The sequence below is a fragment of the Excalfactoria chinensis genome, chromosome 1, assembly GCF_039878825.1.
Source record: "Excalfactoria chinensis isolate bCotChi1 chromosome 1, bCotChi1.hap2, whole genome shotgun sequence".
Taxonomy (NCBI): Eukaryota; Metazoa; Chordata; class Aves; order Galliformes; family Phasianidae; genus Excalfactoria; species Excalfactoria chinensis.
In genome coordinates, this window is record NC_092825.1 from 23,125,431 (window position 1) to 23,141,279 (window position 15,849).

At 38.8% G+C, this 15,849-nt stretch overlaps 1 protein-coding gene across 2 annotated transcripts in view; it reads right to left on the bottom strand.

Annotated features, from left to right (window-relative positions):
- ST7 (suppression of tumorigenicity 7) overlaps positions 1-15,849 on the bottom strand; it is a 129,477-nt gene that overhangs the window by 14,459 nt on the left and 99,169 nt on the right. For both annotated transcript variants that reach the window (XM_072329584.1, XM_072329595.1), the window contains exons 9-11: positions 14,926-15,040; positions 6,588-6,660; positions 4,899-5,001 (exon numbers count right to left, since the gene is read on the bottom strand). In XM_072329584.1, the coding sequence (XP_072185685.1) occupies positions 4,899-5,001; positions 6,588-6,660; positions 14,926-15,040 (291 nt within the window). The remainder of the gene's footprint in view (positions 1-4,898; positions 5,002-6,587; positions 6,661-14,925; positions 15,041-15,849) is intronic.

Sequence of the window (15,849 nt, forward strand, 5' to 3'; positions counted from 1 at the left end):
CAGTATCTTTCATATAGCTTCTGGGCTGGTTATTTGAGCAAAAACATGAACCAAAGCGTTCAGCTATAACCACTCTGGACGCAAGTGGGAATATACCTTTTAATGAGCATTTGGAAGATGCCAATGAAAACTAATTTCATTGTTATAATGCCTATAGGTGCAAACATTGTGCTAGTACTGTGCTAGCACTTCCTTGTGCATGTGAAGGGTAATAAGGCTGAGTTCATGTTTTCTTACTTGAATTGATTGAATACACATTATTTGTTTCATAATATTGACCACACTCTCACTACTTCTCTGCTGGGACTGCTTTTAACATTCCAAATAAATAAGCTACTTCAGTGCCCCTTCATAAAATGAATCTGTATAAAATAAATCAATCTATCTCAGGAAGATTTTTCCTCAGTCCAGCATCTTGCCTCTGAAATTACAGCTCAGGCTGTGAATAGGCGATAGTCACTCCTGCACCTGTGACAGCATCCCTCCAGGCCAGAACATGAGAATTTAACATTGCTTGAACAGGAACTCTCTTCCTCCCTGTGGGATGAACAGCACAAGCTTCGTACAGCTCAGAAATACTGGATTCTACATGCCCGGAGAAGCCAATTGTAGGTCACACAACAAGTTCTCATTGGATTGATGGTAATTAACAAGACTGGCCTTTTTACTGGGGATATAACAACAAATCACTGTCTCACTGAACAGTTAAAACCCCTCTTTAAACATAACTGGAATAGTTTCTCTGTAATATCATGGGGTGTGTAGAGTGGATTCCTTTCCCATCTGCTAAATGAATTTGTTTTCATTATTTGTTTCTATTAGCAACTACAACTTACTAGAAACCACAGAGCATTCAAAGACACACAGTCCTCATTGAAAATAAAATAAAAAAGAAATAAATAAAAAAGAATGAAAGGGAGAACAGGTCGATCTTTAGAAGTGTTTAAGTCAACGCCTGGTTATATTCTTTCACAAAACAGTTTATACACAAAACCGGCATTTCTTTAACTAACAGTAACATTTAGTCTGAATATTCAAAAGGCCCTGGCTTACATGGCCACCCCACACAGCTGTGTGCAGGGCACAGTTTTGTCTCAATTTTAACAATCATATGCATGAAGCAACACTTGTTTTCTCTCCCTTTGACTTTACTAGATTCAAAGTTCTTACCAATGACACAAAAGACGATTTTTGGCTGGGGGGTGTGAGGGGAGTTTATCAGGATGAACTTGACAGAAGAGAGCCACGCAAATCAATTCAGAAAGGGTGTTCCACAATTGAGAAACATCTCATAAACAGCTGTTGTATTTTATCAGCATTAACTTGGACTGCTGCATTACAAGTAAGTGGGGAAGATCCAAGCACAACATATAAATAATGCTAATGAAGTCTTCTGTGCATACATACATACTTTTCCATACACCCCACAGACTATGGACTGCCATGACCTAAGGTGTACTACCCTCTTTTTTCTGTACGAAATCCTCTGGAATTACAATCATACCCCAGCTGTGGCACTAAAGCCATTTTTTGTTTCACTCTTGATTTTTTGAGCAGCATTCTGTCAGAACAGTCAGCACATTTCCCTGGGGCCAACACTCTGCTGCACGTGATACTGTATTATAGCAAAGGTATTCCAGGCTACAGAATCTCTCTTAAGACAGAGATGGATGGATGGATATCAGACAAGTGATAACAAGTAAGCAATCCAATTTGATATGATTCTTCTCTTAGTGGAAATCAAAGCTCTCTGCTTTGTTATCTTTCCTGCTGAACTGCTGACTTGTATTGGCTATCGATATGCTTTTCTTCTACTAAAAAGAATCCTGAAAATATTCTTCTTGGTTAACTGCTTATTTTTCATGAAGTTAATATCTGCCAGGGTATAAAACTGCATTTTGCTGTAGCTGAGTTGTTTCAGCAACATAAACAAGACAACCTCCAGAGATAGAGGCAGTATCTTTCATCAGGTCAGCCAGGTTGGCTGCCCAGCTTCCCAGATACATGTAGTAAATTGCGCTGAGCCCTGTATTGCCCTGATTCACTAAAAAACCTGATACCTCCATGTGGCACATCTTGACTCCAACCTAATTCAAAAACAATGGCAATGTATTAGCTGTAGCTGCGGCTTAATGGACTGATCTCTGGGAATCAAACTGTCATCAAAACATACTTTACAAAAAAAAAGGAAGAGCCCTAAGCCAGAAGAATGTTAATTGCTGGAAGGAAGGCTAAAGAAAGGCGTGTGCATACACTGCTCCCTGCACAGAAGATAGGTGGTTTTGCACGGTTTCTTTGTGTAAAGATGAGAATCTGTGACTTTCAAACTCTTTCTTCTCAAAGAGTTCCTCTATCTTCAAAGAATTGAAGTGTAAAAACTAAATCTGACCTCTGCAGTATTGTTATGGAACAACGGACTGGAGTCTGGACATGCATCTCCTATGGAAAATCAGCTGCACTGTTAGAGTCCAATGGTGGCTTGACACAAACCTGTAACAGGCCAGTGGAAGACCTGGCCTCCCTTTGTTGCTGAGTACAGCAACATCTCTCAGTGCTTATTATAATCACATATATGCTACTGACATATACATATGTTATTGACACCTTATTAGCCTTCAGCTATAAGCAAAGAGAATATGAGTATTAATATGAGTTACAATAGCAAACAGAATATGAGTGTGAAATCAGCAGTGCTGCATATTAGTCTGTAATGGGCTACACTGTTTTAATGTCAAAGTATGAACTCAAAAAACCCAAACTCTGCTGCCATTTCTACCTCATTATCCTGATAATTTATACTTTTCACAAAGGTTTTTAGTTTCCAAGTAACTGACTTTGAAATTCGAAGTGAAGGAATCAATTAACAAGGTGAACTAGACTGACGACTTAAATGAGGACCAGAATTTCATTACATTAGAAATACAGAGAATAGCATGCAGTTTGTATTTCATGTGTGGGGATACTTGTCAGAAAGGGAGTTTCAGTCCTTAATTGAAGCCACCTAGCCAGGAGTGGGTAGGTGAGACAGAGTCGCAAGCAATGAGTAAAGCACTGATCCGCAAGCACAGCAGCATGTCAGAGGGGTGGAAGTGCGGAGATAATGGAGTAGCTGCCACAACTTACAGTAAATTAGAATTTGCAATGGAAATCAAGCTAAAGAAAAGAATGCACAAGTATAAACAGAAAAAGAACAAGCAAAAAAGTAGTAAGTGAAGACATGCATAGACTCAGCTTCACAGTTATGTTGAGCACGGGGACAACAGCAGGATGGATATTAAGAGCATGTACAGAAGTGGAAGCCACTGCAGCCATTAATCTCCATTCCTAAGCAGTGAAAGAATTGGCTCTGGAAACTGCCAGATTTGCATTACAAACTTAAAACAAAGATCCCCATTCAGAATCAAGTGATTCAGTAAAGAGAATTATAAATGGAGTACTACTTCTTATTCAACGGAGAGAAACAATGTGTATGCAATAAAATAGACTTTGAAGGAAAAAAAATGATCAAAAGCAAGGAGGTAAGTACAGAAAACAGAACGGGCTCATAAAGAGAGCTCATGACAAGCAAAGCTGGTATCTCGCCATTTTAGACAACAAGGATGAAACCCTCTAACTAGTCTTCAGTAAAGCATTTTAAAAGTTTTGTCCAGAACAAGATTAGAATACAGAGGTAAACAGATGAACAAGAGAATATTAACGACTGTGCTGGTGCAAGAACCATTGGGATGGAAGAAGACGAAGAGTTCCATGGGAGAAATAATCTTGGGACCAAACTTGCCCAGAAAATAGTTGCTTTTTTCACAGTCAGTGCACAGGCACCTTGAAGGCCAACTCTATCTAGAGATGTCTAACACAGCTCCCTCTTGCCACTGTCTGTAGAGAATGTCTAGGTGACTTTATTAAGCAGCCTAACTTTCTGATAGCTAAACTATGCTATTTAGTGGATGGCATAACAGTATATCTTACAGTAAAAATAATTCCTGAAATGCATGAGAAAAAAGACTTTCTCCAGTACACGTGTACATGAGGGAGAAACTCAGAGTTCAGCTTGACCAGACTTGGTGTTCAACTCTAGCTAATGAAAGGTTTCCTATATTAGGATAATCCAGTCTTCTGCTCTCCAGCAAAGGCTGCTTGCTTTCACTGGGCAATACAGGTTCAAACGAGCTTTGCAAGGTGAGGTTCAGTGATCCAAGGGCCAAAAAACATCTGCCGCTAGTTTGCTTTTACAATGAACTCACAGACTACAATTTGAGTATCAGGTGAAAAATAAAATATATTAGCTTTTAGTAGCCACAGGCAAGATTCTTACTGCTGAGAAACATATACAGGGAGAGAATTAGGGCATTACAACATAAATCCTTCTTAATGAACTCTCGAGTTCTGAGTGATTTTTCATCTCTGATCTATGTGCTCTCAGAGCTTAATGACAGGTGCTACATAAGGAATTACTAATGCAACTTATTTGAAGCATACTATGAACTCTAAACATAAGCTATTTGCGTAGCATATAAAAATATATTCTTTTATGTAGTCATCAAAACAAAAAATGACGCTACTTTAAACTAGAAGATCTTTCATGGCTTTTGTGTAAGGAATAATCTGTCACTATGTGTTCTGTTCTGCTGCACAGCATTTGGTGGTATCTATTACTACAATTCAGTACATAACTCTTGGTCACAAAGACTCACTTCAGCTTCAATTTCAAGTTTCGAGGCCCACAGTAGAAGATACTTCAGGTTGAATACCAGAAAGAAAAAACATGCTGACTATCATCTTATTTGCCCTCCCAGTGTTTGCTCTCCTTTCCACTACACCAGTTGATAATCTAACACAATAAAACAGATGATAGGATCTCAGCAGTTTTAAAGCTACAGCAGTACTTTCACCATACTCACTTTTGGCACATGTGGATTAAATTCTACTGCTCTGTGAATAGCTTCTACTGCATTCATCTCTGCAGTACTCAGCCCTCGTCTTGAGGCAGCCTCTGGAGAAAATCTAGAAAAGCAAAGAAGAAAACACACTGGGTCAGAAATGCTGGTAGGAAAAGGACAGAAAAGAATTAATTAGACCATGGGCCCATATAAGTAAACTGAATTGATTTCTTGGGTTCTCCAAATTTCCATAGTAAGTGGAAACTGAACAAACTATTATGTCAAGGACAATGAAAATCCCAGCAGAAGTGGAAAGCATGTTTGTAGCTAGTCATGGCAGAAAGTCAGTTGGAATAGTCAGCTCTTTCTCTCTCACTAATCTAAATTTGCTCTAGGTACCTTTTCTAAGGGGCATATTGAAGGCTGAGGTTGCAGAAAAAAATAAAAGTGAAAAAACCCAATGCCAAATAATTGTTGGAGGGTTTCTATTAAAAACAGGTTTGGGGAGGTTTGAGGGAGGTCCCAACCCAATGCCCCTGGGTCAGGTTGGGATGGAAGCACGATGCAGCAGCAGTAGCAGGTGGTCTACTGGCCGCAGCACCATTGAAGGTAGCAAGCCCAAACTGTGGGCGAATCATCTGCCCCAGTGAATGAAAAACCAGACCATGCAATCTCTTTCTCACCTCACACCCCACGGCTAACTCCAGAGCTGTACTTGGCAGGCAGACACCACAGGGAAAGCTGTGACAACCTTAGCCCTGCCCTCCCAAGCTGGAGTCGCTGTGTAGGGAGGAAAGATGTTGCAGTAGGTACTGGCGATCTACAGGATAAAAAGAATGAAAGAAAATTACTTAGATCTTGATGTGTACATACACTTTAAAAGCAAAAACTGTCAGGATGTCACTCAAGAAAATGGCTTTCCACTCTACTTGCTTTCCAACTTTAGGGAGGCATTCGACCCTCAGGTGCACAGACACAACTCCTGCTTGGGATTTGTGTGAAGGCATCTGAGAGCAGAACTGGGATCTTTGAGTTCCATCTCACAAAGAGCTGAGCACGCTTTTGGAATGGGCCAGTACTCTCAAGTCCACAGACAAAAAGTAGATGCGCTCAGCACCTTGGAAGGTTGAGACCCAAGAGATAACCATAACAGGAATGAGCAGATACTTGTGTGTCTAAAAATATGAACAACGTCTACCTCTCAGAACCCCTAACATGGTAATGCTAAATGCACCTGCCACTATCTAAGCAGTCTTCCGACAGCTTTTGTAAAATGACATTGCTATCAGTGTATTCACATTTATTTATTACCTTTTAGGGATCAGGTTTATAGAAAGTTGAAGATGTTCAGCCACACAGCACCTGTTAGTTGAATTTTCACCGTATTGACTAGAAAGCCAAGGCACACCCACCACAGCATCTCTTAGTCGTATATTCATTATACTACCTAGGAAGCCAAAGCTCACCCAGATAGTATATACAAAAGTGAAACACGAAGTGAATCGAGGCTCTTTCTCTTCTTCTTCTCTAATATTTGAAGTGCAATGTTTACTCGCTGCAATTTTTTTTTTAGGTACAAATCAATTTTGTGAATTTCTGCAGGACTGAACTATCCTGCTTACTCAACAGATTGTCAGGGTGTGGGCTCAGCTAAGAAAAATCTTCAGTTAAATCAGGAATTTTGCTGGAGAGTGGTTCTTACGCACTTACTTGTCAGAGACAGCTCTGGCTTTGAGCAATGCAGCTGTGTAACATATTGTTGCTGATTTTGGTAAGCTTATATCTGTGGAAAAGAAAGAAAAAAGTAAATTTCGGAACCCTTAAAAGTCTGCAGAAAGAGAAAAGTGTTTGATACTTCAAAGTATGCACGGGATGTACAAAATTATTAAGTGAATTCAGAGTACGTTCTGTCCTTGGGACTCGTACTACCACGTTACGTGGATTTTAAACCTCCACTCAAGTTAAATATATACACTTTAAGACTTATAATAGTGAATTGCTACTTGAGTAGCAAAAGAGGTCATAGAGAACTAATCCAAAAAGTGGCATGACAAAGATATAGTGAAAGAATTCATAATTTGTTTCATAAACATAAAGGTAAGCTGGAAAATCCAAGAAATAGATGAGGGCTATCTTGTTCCATCCTTCTGTTTTCACCAAGAAGCACTTGTTTAACTGCCTACATGGCACCTACACAAGTTCAGACAGATATCTAAGCGGATTTTACAACAAGTAAAAAACTTAGTTAAAGATCAACAAGAATATAAAGTGTTTTGACTCTTAAGGAAATTTTGAACAAAAATACTCATCAGGCAGTCTCTGGCCATTTTATATTGTCTCAGATATGAAAAGCAGCCGTAACCCTGACAAAACCCATTAGTACAACTTTACTTATTTGTTCTCCACCAGCAGATTGGCACAAAGCATTCACAGGATTGTAATCAATACTGCATAATGAACTTTAGCCATAGATTTTTTCTTACTGGTGTATAGAACAATTGATTTCCACACTAGTGGTCTACTTAGCAGACACACTATATAATGATCAAAATATTCCCGTATAAAAATGTTAAAGATTACACTTAAAGGAAACAAAACAAACAAACAAACCCAACACTTAGAGCTGGATTCTGTACACAGCACACTGCCTACTGAAGTAAAACCCAGTTGGGTACTAAGTTATCAAAAGCATCATCCTTAGAAATAATACTACAGCTTCATACAGTAAATACTGAGCACACAAGGCACTGGACTAGGCCAACTGTAAGAGTGGAAGCAGACTATTGTTCTAAGAAGTACCTATCCCTCAGTTTGTCTGTAAAGGCGAGACATACAAAAGTTGTTGGGGGCAATGGTGAAGGGCAATATTGGCACAAGGATAAACAATTGAGCATTAAGTTTAAACTGGGGATTAAAAGGAAGTTTCTAAGAAGTGAAGTTTGTAGGCAGATCTGCAGGTAGAATAATGGGGCAAACAAAACACCGAATTTTAGGATGGAGCTTGCACAGCTCACAGAAAGTGTAATACCATGTAGTCAATGCAACAGCAGGCAACCTGACTTACCCAGGAGGGCTCTTCCAGACCTGCGCTCCTAATAAACGAGCAGCAGTTATTTGAGGATAATACCTACAGTCCCTTGGCAGTAGAATACATACACACAAATGTTCATGTTTATGTTGCTGTGGAGATAGTGATTACCCTCGCTAGGTCCATGCTTGCTTCCCTCCTGCGTTTTGCTTTTTGCTTGCTCCATATTGGACTACATACATTTAGTTCTTCTATATCTTGGCCTGATTGCTACAATACTTTAAAATCCTCATATAATTTAGGTCTCATTTCCTAAATTGCACTCTCATATTTTAGAAAAAGAGCATAAAGCAGCTATGCCTGGTTACAACTTGAACTTATCAAAGGAATCAAGTCTAAATTAGCCCTAGGAGATAAGTCCCCTGTCAGGAACTAAAGTGAAGGTATTCATAAATGAGTGTGTCCAGCTCTTTGAGCCATCTGGGAAAATATCGTCACACATACTATTTTCCACCCTTCTATTATTACCTGTGGAGCTCCCACAATGTGCTGAAATATGTGACTGTGATTCTGTTGTCGAAACCATCAAGACATTTGTGCTTAGTAAGTACTGACATGACTCTCTAAAAAAAAAAAAGACTCTCCTTTCTTGTTTTTACCTCCAAACTGAATACAAAATAGCCTAGACTTAATTAGCAACCAATTTCATTGGATTAGCCTAGGCCAGCCAATGGAAGGGCTGGAAAAGTGAATTCTTCCTAGCTGTTTGCTTCAGAAGTGGCTGTTTTTGAGAGTGAACTAATGGAAAAATACTATGGATAGAGACCTGCAACCATAACACCACTATTTCCCTGACTCATGATATCCAGAATATGCCATACATCATCTAAACAGGTCTTGGGGTTTACGATTCTCATAAAACAGCAACTAAACCTAGAAATGATGAATCTGAATACAGACTAGCACAGTATTCCTTAGCCAAATCACCAGAAAGCCCTAAGTAGGAAAAGGTGAGCATGTTGCAATTGCTTTACTCATTAATAATCAAAAATCTGTCATTAATCAGTAATTATTCCAATCCCCCCCCTTTTTTTTTTACCCTAAAGGATATGTTATTCCCAGGTCAACAGTGAAGATTCCTATGGGCTTAACTTCAGATGGGAGAGTAGTCTTATCAGTGTTAAGAGCACTTACTTAAACATTTACTGAAATAAACTGCAAATCTTGACCATATTTTGCACAGTTAAGATCTTTGCAGACAAACTGAGAGTCCTCCCTTGTACAGTACTGAAAACTACATTTAAGCTGTCAGACTCATTCATACATTTCTAAAAATGCAACTGTTAATTACATTAATAAACTGGAAAAAGTTTTGTGAAGACATAAAAACAAAACAAACAAACAAATAAGATGGAATACAGGACGTGTATTGTGCTATAGCTTGGAGGGGAACTCCAGTGCTGATTTTCTCTCCCTCAGTACCTACGGACTCTGGTGTTTAAGTGATAGGCCAACACTTGCCTTGTCAGCACAGAACTCCCCCAGTTCTCTGCACCTGCAGACTATACTGTCAGCTCTTGCACAGGTGGCAGAAGGAATTCCTTGTGGGAAAGACTGAAAGTGTTCTAATACATAAATACGTGTCAGCTGGATGAGTGATGACAAAAGAGAGATGCAGTCATCTAGAAAGAGACAAGTTTTATGGAAGAATGTGGATTAAGCAGATAAAAATGGTTAAAACAATAGTAATGGGATGGAATTCAATAATGGCAAATATGAACTGTACATCGGGGGAAAAACACTTTGTCAGACAGATCTACTGTCTTGTGGTGTCATCTCCCACAAGAACAGGCATTGCCTGAGCCCTTTCTCCCCCCCAAAAAAGGTTAGAATAGATGCTGGAGGGAGCAAAACTATCATCACAACAATAGCACGTTTACTTTGGGCTTGCAACAAAAAGCAGTTCTGATTTTCTGTAGCTTTGACGTTTTCCTCACTGGTGGGAGACATCCCAATCAAACAAACACACAGACACTGTGTATGGTAAGGCCTTCATTTTGATTCACTGAAAGAATAGGAAAAGCATTTCAGCACAAATGAGGAGTGTTCTATTCTGCCATGAGCACAGCTAACACTTAAACTGTTCAGATAAGGACGTATCTTGAAGCTCATTGCTGGCTGTAAATATGTCATAGCTGAGATGAACATCTTGGTGGCCAGGCAGGTGTCAATTCCCTTGACTTTACTGTGCTCAATCGTATATGCATCTAGAGGGGAAGGAACCATTTTTCCCACAGAAGATTTAAAAGATCAAGATTGGTGCAATTCGTTTAGACTTTTTGTGGTGTTGTGAAAATTGGAGAAACAGCCAATCCACCAAAAAAACCCAAACACAATCATACAGCTAAAAAGTCAATCAGTTGGTAAGGACAGAGAACTGATGGAAAGACCAAGTAACAGGTAACAAGTGATTCTGAGATAAGAGAAACCAGTTTTCAGATCCAGAAACCGAAGGAGAAAATGTAATGGGAGTAAGGTCAAACCACTCTCCTGGCACTGCTGTTACCCAAACTGGAGGCGTTACCTGACTTGCATTTGAGATGGTAAAGAAGGCTTGGTTTGACCTTAACTAAGACGAACTTAAGGCCCCCCTTCCAAATAAACTGAACTACTACAAAATACCATGAATGGTTGTTTCTATATTGCCACTTGCTGTATCTTTAACTCAGAGAAAAACTTTCTTGCACTAGAATGGAGAAGAAATATCACGTTAGCTACACCAGGTAAAAATCTCCTCAGTAGCATCAGACGTTATCATGGTAACGAAACCGATGACCTGCTGCTATCAAATATGTATATATACACAAAAGCTGGAGACCATAGCTGATATAAATGAAGACTCCATCTGATTAGCTGATCAATCTGTAACTATTTACCAAAGAAATGCAGTGAAGTTTGATGTAATTAAAATTTACGTATTTCATAAATTGTAAGGACACAAAAAAGGACAGGGGGAGACTATAAGAAGCAGAACTCTGAATGTGCTGCCTTTTAGAAAACTAATTTCTCTACATTAACTATTTGGATTTCAAGGTCCAAATTCCTTTCATGCTTGACTTTCATGGGAAAAGTAGTCAAAAAGAATAATACCGCAATCAGTACTCCAGGACCAAATAAGAATATGATCAATTCCAGATCTTCATGAATGCTCCAAGACAAATATGACTGTCCCTAATTGTTTATTCCTAAGGTTTGCCTTTTGATTTGACACTAACTTAGAGCAGGATTGTTTGAAGGAAGCAGTTACCAAATACAAGTGTAATAGCATGGAGCAGAACGAGACCTTTTTAAATAAAAACACACACACACACAACAAAAGACAGAAAAAAACAAAGCAAAACCTTCACACTTTATTTTCGTATGTATTGAATTCTAAATTCTCTTTTCCAATGAACTCCGAATTCAAAACTGTCTATATATGGTGATCTGATCCTTCTCCATTGCAAGTGTTTAAGTGCAATGAGAATAATGACAAGATGATCCTCCTGACATAGTCTCTTTGATAGGCACTGACTTTAAAAAAACAAGAAAACAAGGAGTGGTTTAGGGAGCAGCCACTGCATCACTACAACTACATAAACAGGCCCCTATCCTTTCTAAATTTTACTTTCAATTACCAGAAAGGTCTGAGTTTTCGCACAACGCTCAGGTTACCAGAGAATAACAATCAACGAACCTGGCTGCCCACAGAAGTTAATAAACCATTTGTTCTAAGTATCACAACAAGCAGATCTACTCCAGTGGAAAACCATCAGTTCTAAAAGCAAGGGAAGAGCAAATAAACATTATCTACTGTGAATACCAGAAGCTTATTCCATCAATATCAGTCTCTTCAGCATCCATAAGTTTTTCTGCTGTAAATAACATGGATGTGTGTCAAAACAGAGCCAAAACTTCTTTTAGAATTCAATGTTATTTAGGTCATCTGCACTCTATTGACAGGCACTGAACTCTGAAACTATAATGATGTAGCTCTGCAACAGTGCATGACTTCCCACTAATGAGGCCCTTTTTCCATGAATAATGAGTATAGACATCAGCTCTGTTGCCAGGTGCATAATATAAACACTATTTAACACAAGGCTTTTGGTAAAGCAGTGTGTCTGCTTGCAGAGGCTGAGGTTTTGCACAATGTGTTCTAACGTTTTAACCCAGGGTGGGGGCAGGCCACTCAAGGAAATAATTTGTTCACATGTTATCAAAATACAATAAATCAGGTTTGGTCCCAGTAAAAAAAAATAAAAATAATAAAAAAAATAGACAGTGTAGTGGGACCAACAGAAACTGTAGATGGGAAAGCATAAATGAGTTCATTGTTTTATAATCCAATAAATCTTACAGCACATGAAGCTGATGAGTTCTAAAATGAGCTGAGACTCCGTGAGATGAGCCTTCTGAGACTCACGAGCTGTAAGAGTCATGCTGGTTAAGCCTGTGCTTGTGGAGTCTTTGTGTATACCCAGCATATACAAATATCTCTGCTTATATAAGGCAAAGAATGAGATGAAAATGCAAACAGATAAAGTAAAAAGAGTTCTGTTTGGGGGAAAAAAACAAACAACACAACTGATTCATTTATAACTTCAGTTTTTACTACATCAGATGCTTCTGAGAGAAGAAAATTCACCTTCAAGTTTTATCATCTTCCATTACACAAAGTGCTACCACAATATTGTTTGAAGCTAGAGATCGGCTTCAGTATGCAAAAGTAGACCTAGCACAGGAGTTTAATCTGGGGTTTGGGAAGGCTGATTTAATTCCCTGTTCTGCCATAGGTCTGCTATCTCCCAGAGCTATTATTAGAGAACTACATTAAATACTAAGAGGTGTTAAAGTCCCATGGTGCCTGGGACAGAAAAGTGGGCATTTCTATTTACTTTCTTCCTAATGTGCCAAAACAAAGTCTGTGGGAACTACATCTGTATCACATTTCATGTTAGCACCTCAACTGAAGATTTTTTTCAACCAAACTAAGCATAACCAAGATCTCTAGTAGAGCTGCTACTGCTACTGGATGGCAGAACTCAAAGGCCTGATAACTACATGATCTTTGCTTAGAATGATTCAACTCCAGAAAGAACTGAAAACATTCCATGCTGGACTGGTAGTAGCAACACTTGCTAACAGTTGCCTGCAGTCAACCACTTCCCTTAAAATACCTCAGCTCTGCCATAGGCTGAAACTTGTCAGGTTGACCATGCTAGCAGCAAACCAGTAGTCAACTGCTAACCTCCTTAACATTTATCTTACTTTCCTAAGCTATAAAATGTTAGAAGAAAGCAGCTAGTGCATATTAAATGGAACTTTTGGCTTTTATTTATTTATTTATTTTTCATTTATACCCTCTAAAGATCCTTTGTTCATCAAGTGTACTTCTCAGTATTATCATGAACATACTACACATTATCCTCTTGCCACTGCTCCATATGGTGACACAGGGCCAAGGAGTGCAGCTCACAGTGAAAAGTTTGTGTCTCTACGGGCTCTTGTACTGTTTGACATTTTGGCACTCAGGCAGAGGACGTTCAACAAAGAGAAGACAGAAGCCACAGAAAAAAAGGGGAAGGTGGAAAAGATGGTAAGTGAAGAAGAAAAGATGGTTAAGACAGGAACTGAAAAGTGGGTGAGAAGATATATTATGACCATCACTGCCCTGAAAAGCAAACCTGTACAGGTACATATGTGGGGCAGAAGAATGAAATTAGGAGTGGGTAGCACAGGCTGAACAAGCAGCTTCTGGTAGGAATTGGGAGAAAAATAATGCTGGAACTTGCTGTGCAAAATAGCTGAAGTAAAAAAAGTTCAGTAAGCAAATAGGAAAGATCAGCTAAGGGCAGAATGAAAAGGGTGGTAGGCTTATAAGAAGAGTCAAATAGAAAGAGTGGACAAAGCACTGGGAATATAGGTTCCAGGGCCCGTACTGGTAGTCAATTTAAGGAACACATGAAAATCTGTAAGATCTAATAATTAAAAACATTTTATAGGCTACGAGATATAGATAGAAAATGAGTTAACATGAAAATTTATGCTGTTTCACTTATTTCACTTTGTTCATGCATACTATCATCTAAGTTTTAGTTGTGTAATTGGACATCTTCCTTGCCATACTCCAGTGCATAGAATGACACTTTTTTGAGGACCGTGTAGTAACAAAACAGGAAATGGATGGCTGCAGCATTCTTGACTCCATTTTTACAGAACTTAACAAGTAGAACATGAGTAAGCTGGGGAAAATAAGGGTGACATTGCTAAGGATTATGAATGCTGCTCAAGAAAACTGGATTCTATTCCTGCTTTTGTCCCAAAGTTTCTACACAATACAAGGAAAGCTCATTTAACTTAAGTATGCCACTTGGTGATTTTTACACTGTCCATTCTCTGTTTGAGACTGTGGTATCTGAACTTTAAGTTCAAACATCTATAAGAAGAGGTGTGATTTAAACAAAAAACAGTGATATGTACTGCATTAGGCCAATGCTTATGGAAAATACTGAAAATGAGAGTGAAAAGTTCACCAAGACCTATGAGCTTCCCAACTTTTCCCTGTAAGATATGAAGTTTGCTACTCACTGGGCTGCTGTGAAGTGAAATCAATTACATTGGTAAGGTACCTGTGTGCAACTTAGTCAGTATTCACGAGACGTCCACAAGGGAACAGATAATCCTGTCTTCAGACAATGTTTGAACAGCATGCAATGAAGAGTCTGCAGAACCTCAGTAGTCATTCTCTAAACATCACTGCAGAGCTTCTAGTAAGTGAATTCCACTACTTTGTAAAATGAATAAAGCAGGGTTGGCAGGAAAAATAATTAATACATAATCTTTGGAATAAGGGCTGTGTGAATCACCTCAGTTAGGGTACTTCCTAAATGTTAAAAGCTTGACTAATGAATAATGCTTTCATGTGTACTACAAAGAAAAAATGAATATGTATATATATATATATATGTATGGACTTACCATCATACTTCGCTAAGACTGCCTGGACATCCGCATATGCTTGCAGTTCTAACAAAGCTTCTAGCAGGTTTTCATGGATATTGAACATGCTGAGAAGAGGAAATTCCTTCATCAACTAAAATCAGTAACACATGAAAGGGTTAGATTATTAACATGGAAAATGATTTCTTGCTCAAAATGCACTGAAATAACTAACATCAAGTTCAAACCCCTCTGCTCCCTGCGTTCTTGCCTCTTTCCCTGAGTTCACTATTATCTCAGAAATTTTTGAGCTCTAAATGGATGCTGGATCAGGTTTCTTGACAAGACATGCTCTGCACAACATACAATTAGTCAAACCCAAGAACACCGCTGTCTGAATGTGCAACTCTCATACAACTAACAGGTGTTGTTCTTCAAAAAGAAAATGGGTTTTGTTATTTTACTGGATAAGAATCTTCACCAGAGTAACTCTGGTATATCAGTAGAAAGCAATCCAGTACTTCGCTGGCATACCAGTAGCAAAAATATAAATTAATCACAGAATCACAGAATCATAGAATTACTCAGATTGGAAAAGACCTTAAAGATCATCCAGTCCAACTGCAGCCTAACCACAGTACCCTAACTCTAACAACCCTCTGCTAAATCATATTCCTGAGCACCACATCCAAACGGCTTAAACACATCCAGGGACAGTGACTTAAACACCTCCCTGGGGAGCCTATTCCAGTGTTTAACTACCCTTTCTGTAAAGAAGTGCTTCCTAATGTCCAACCTAAACTTACCCTGGCACAACTTGAGCCCATTTCCCCTTGTCCTGTCACCAAATCATGGATACTTTAAAAAAGCAATTAAAATAATGGCCAATATTGGCAGTAAAAATAAAATAAAAAACCAATAATATAAAAGGCATAGATTATACAAATCTAGCACTGTAAGTAA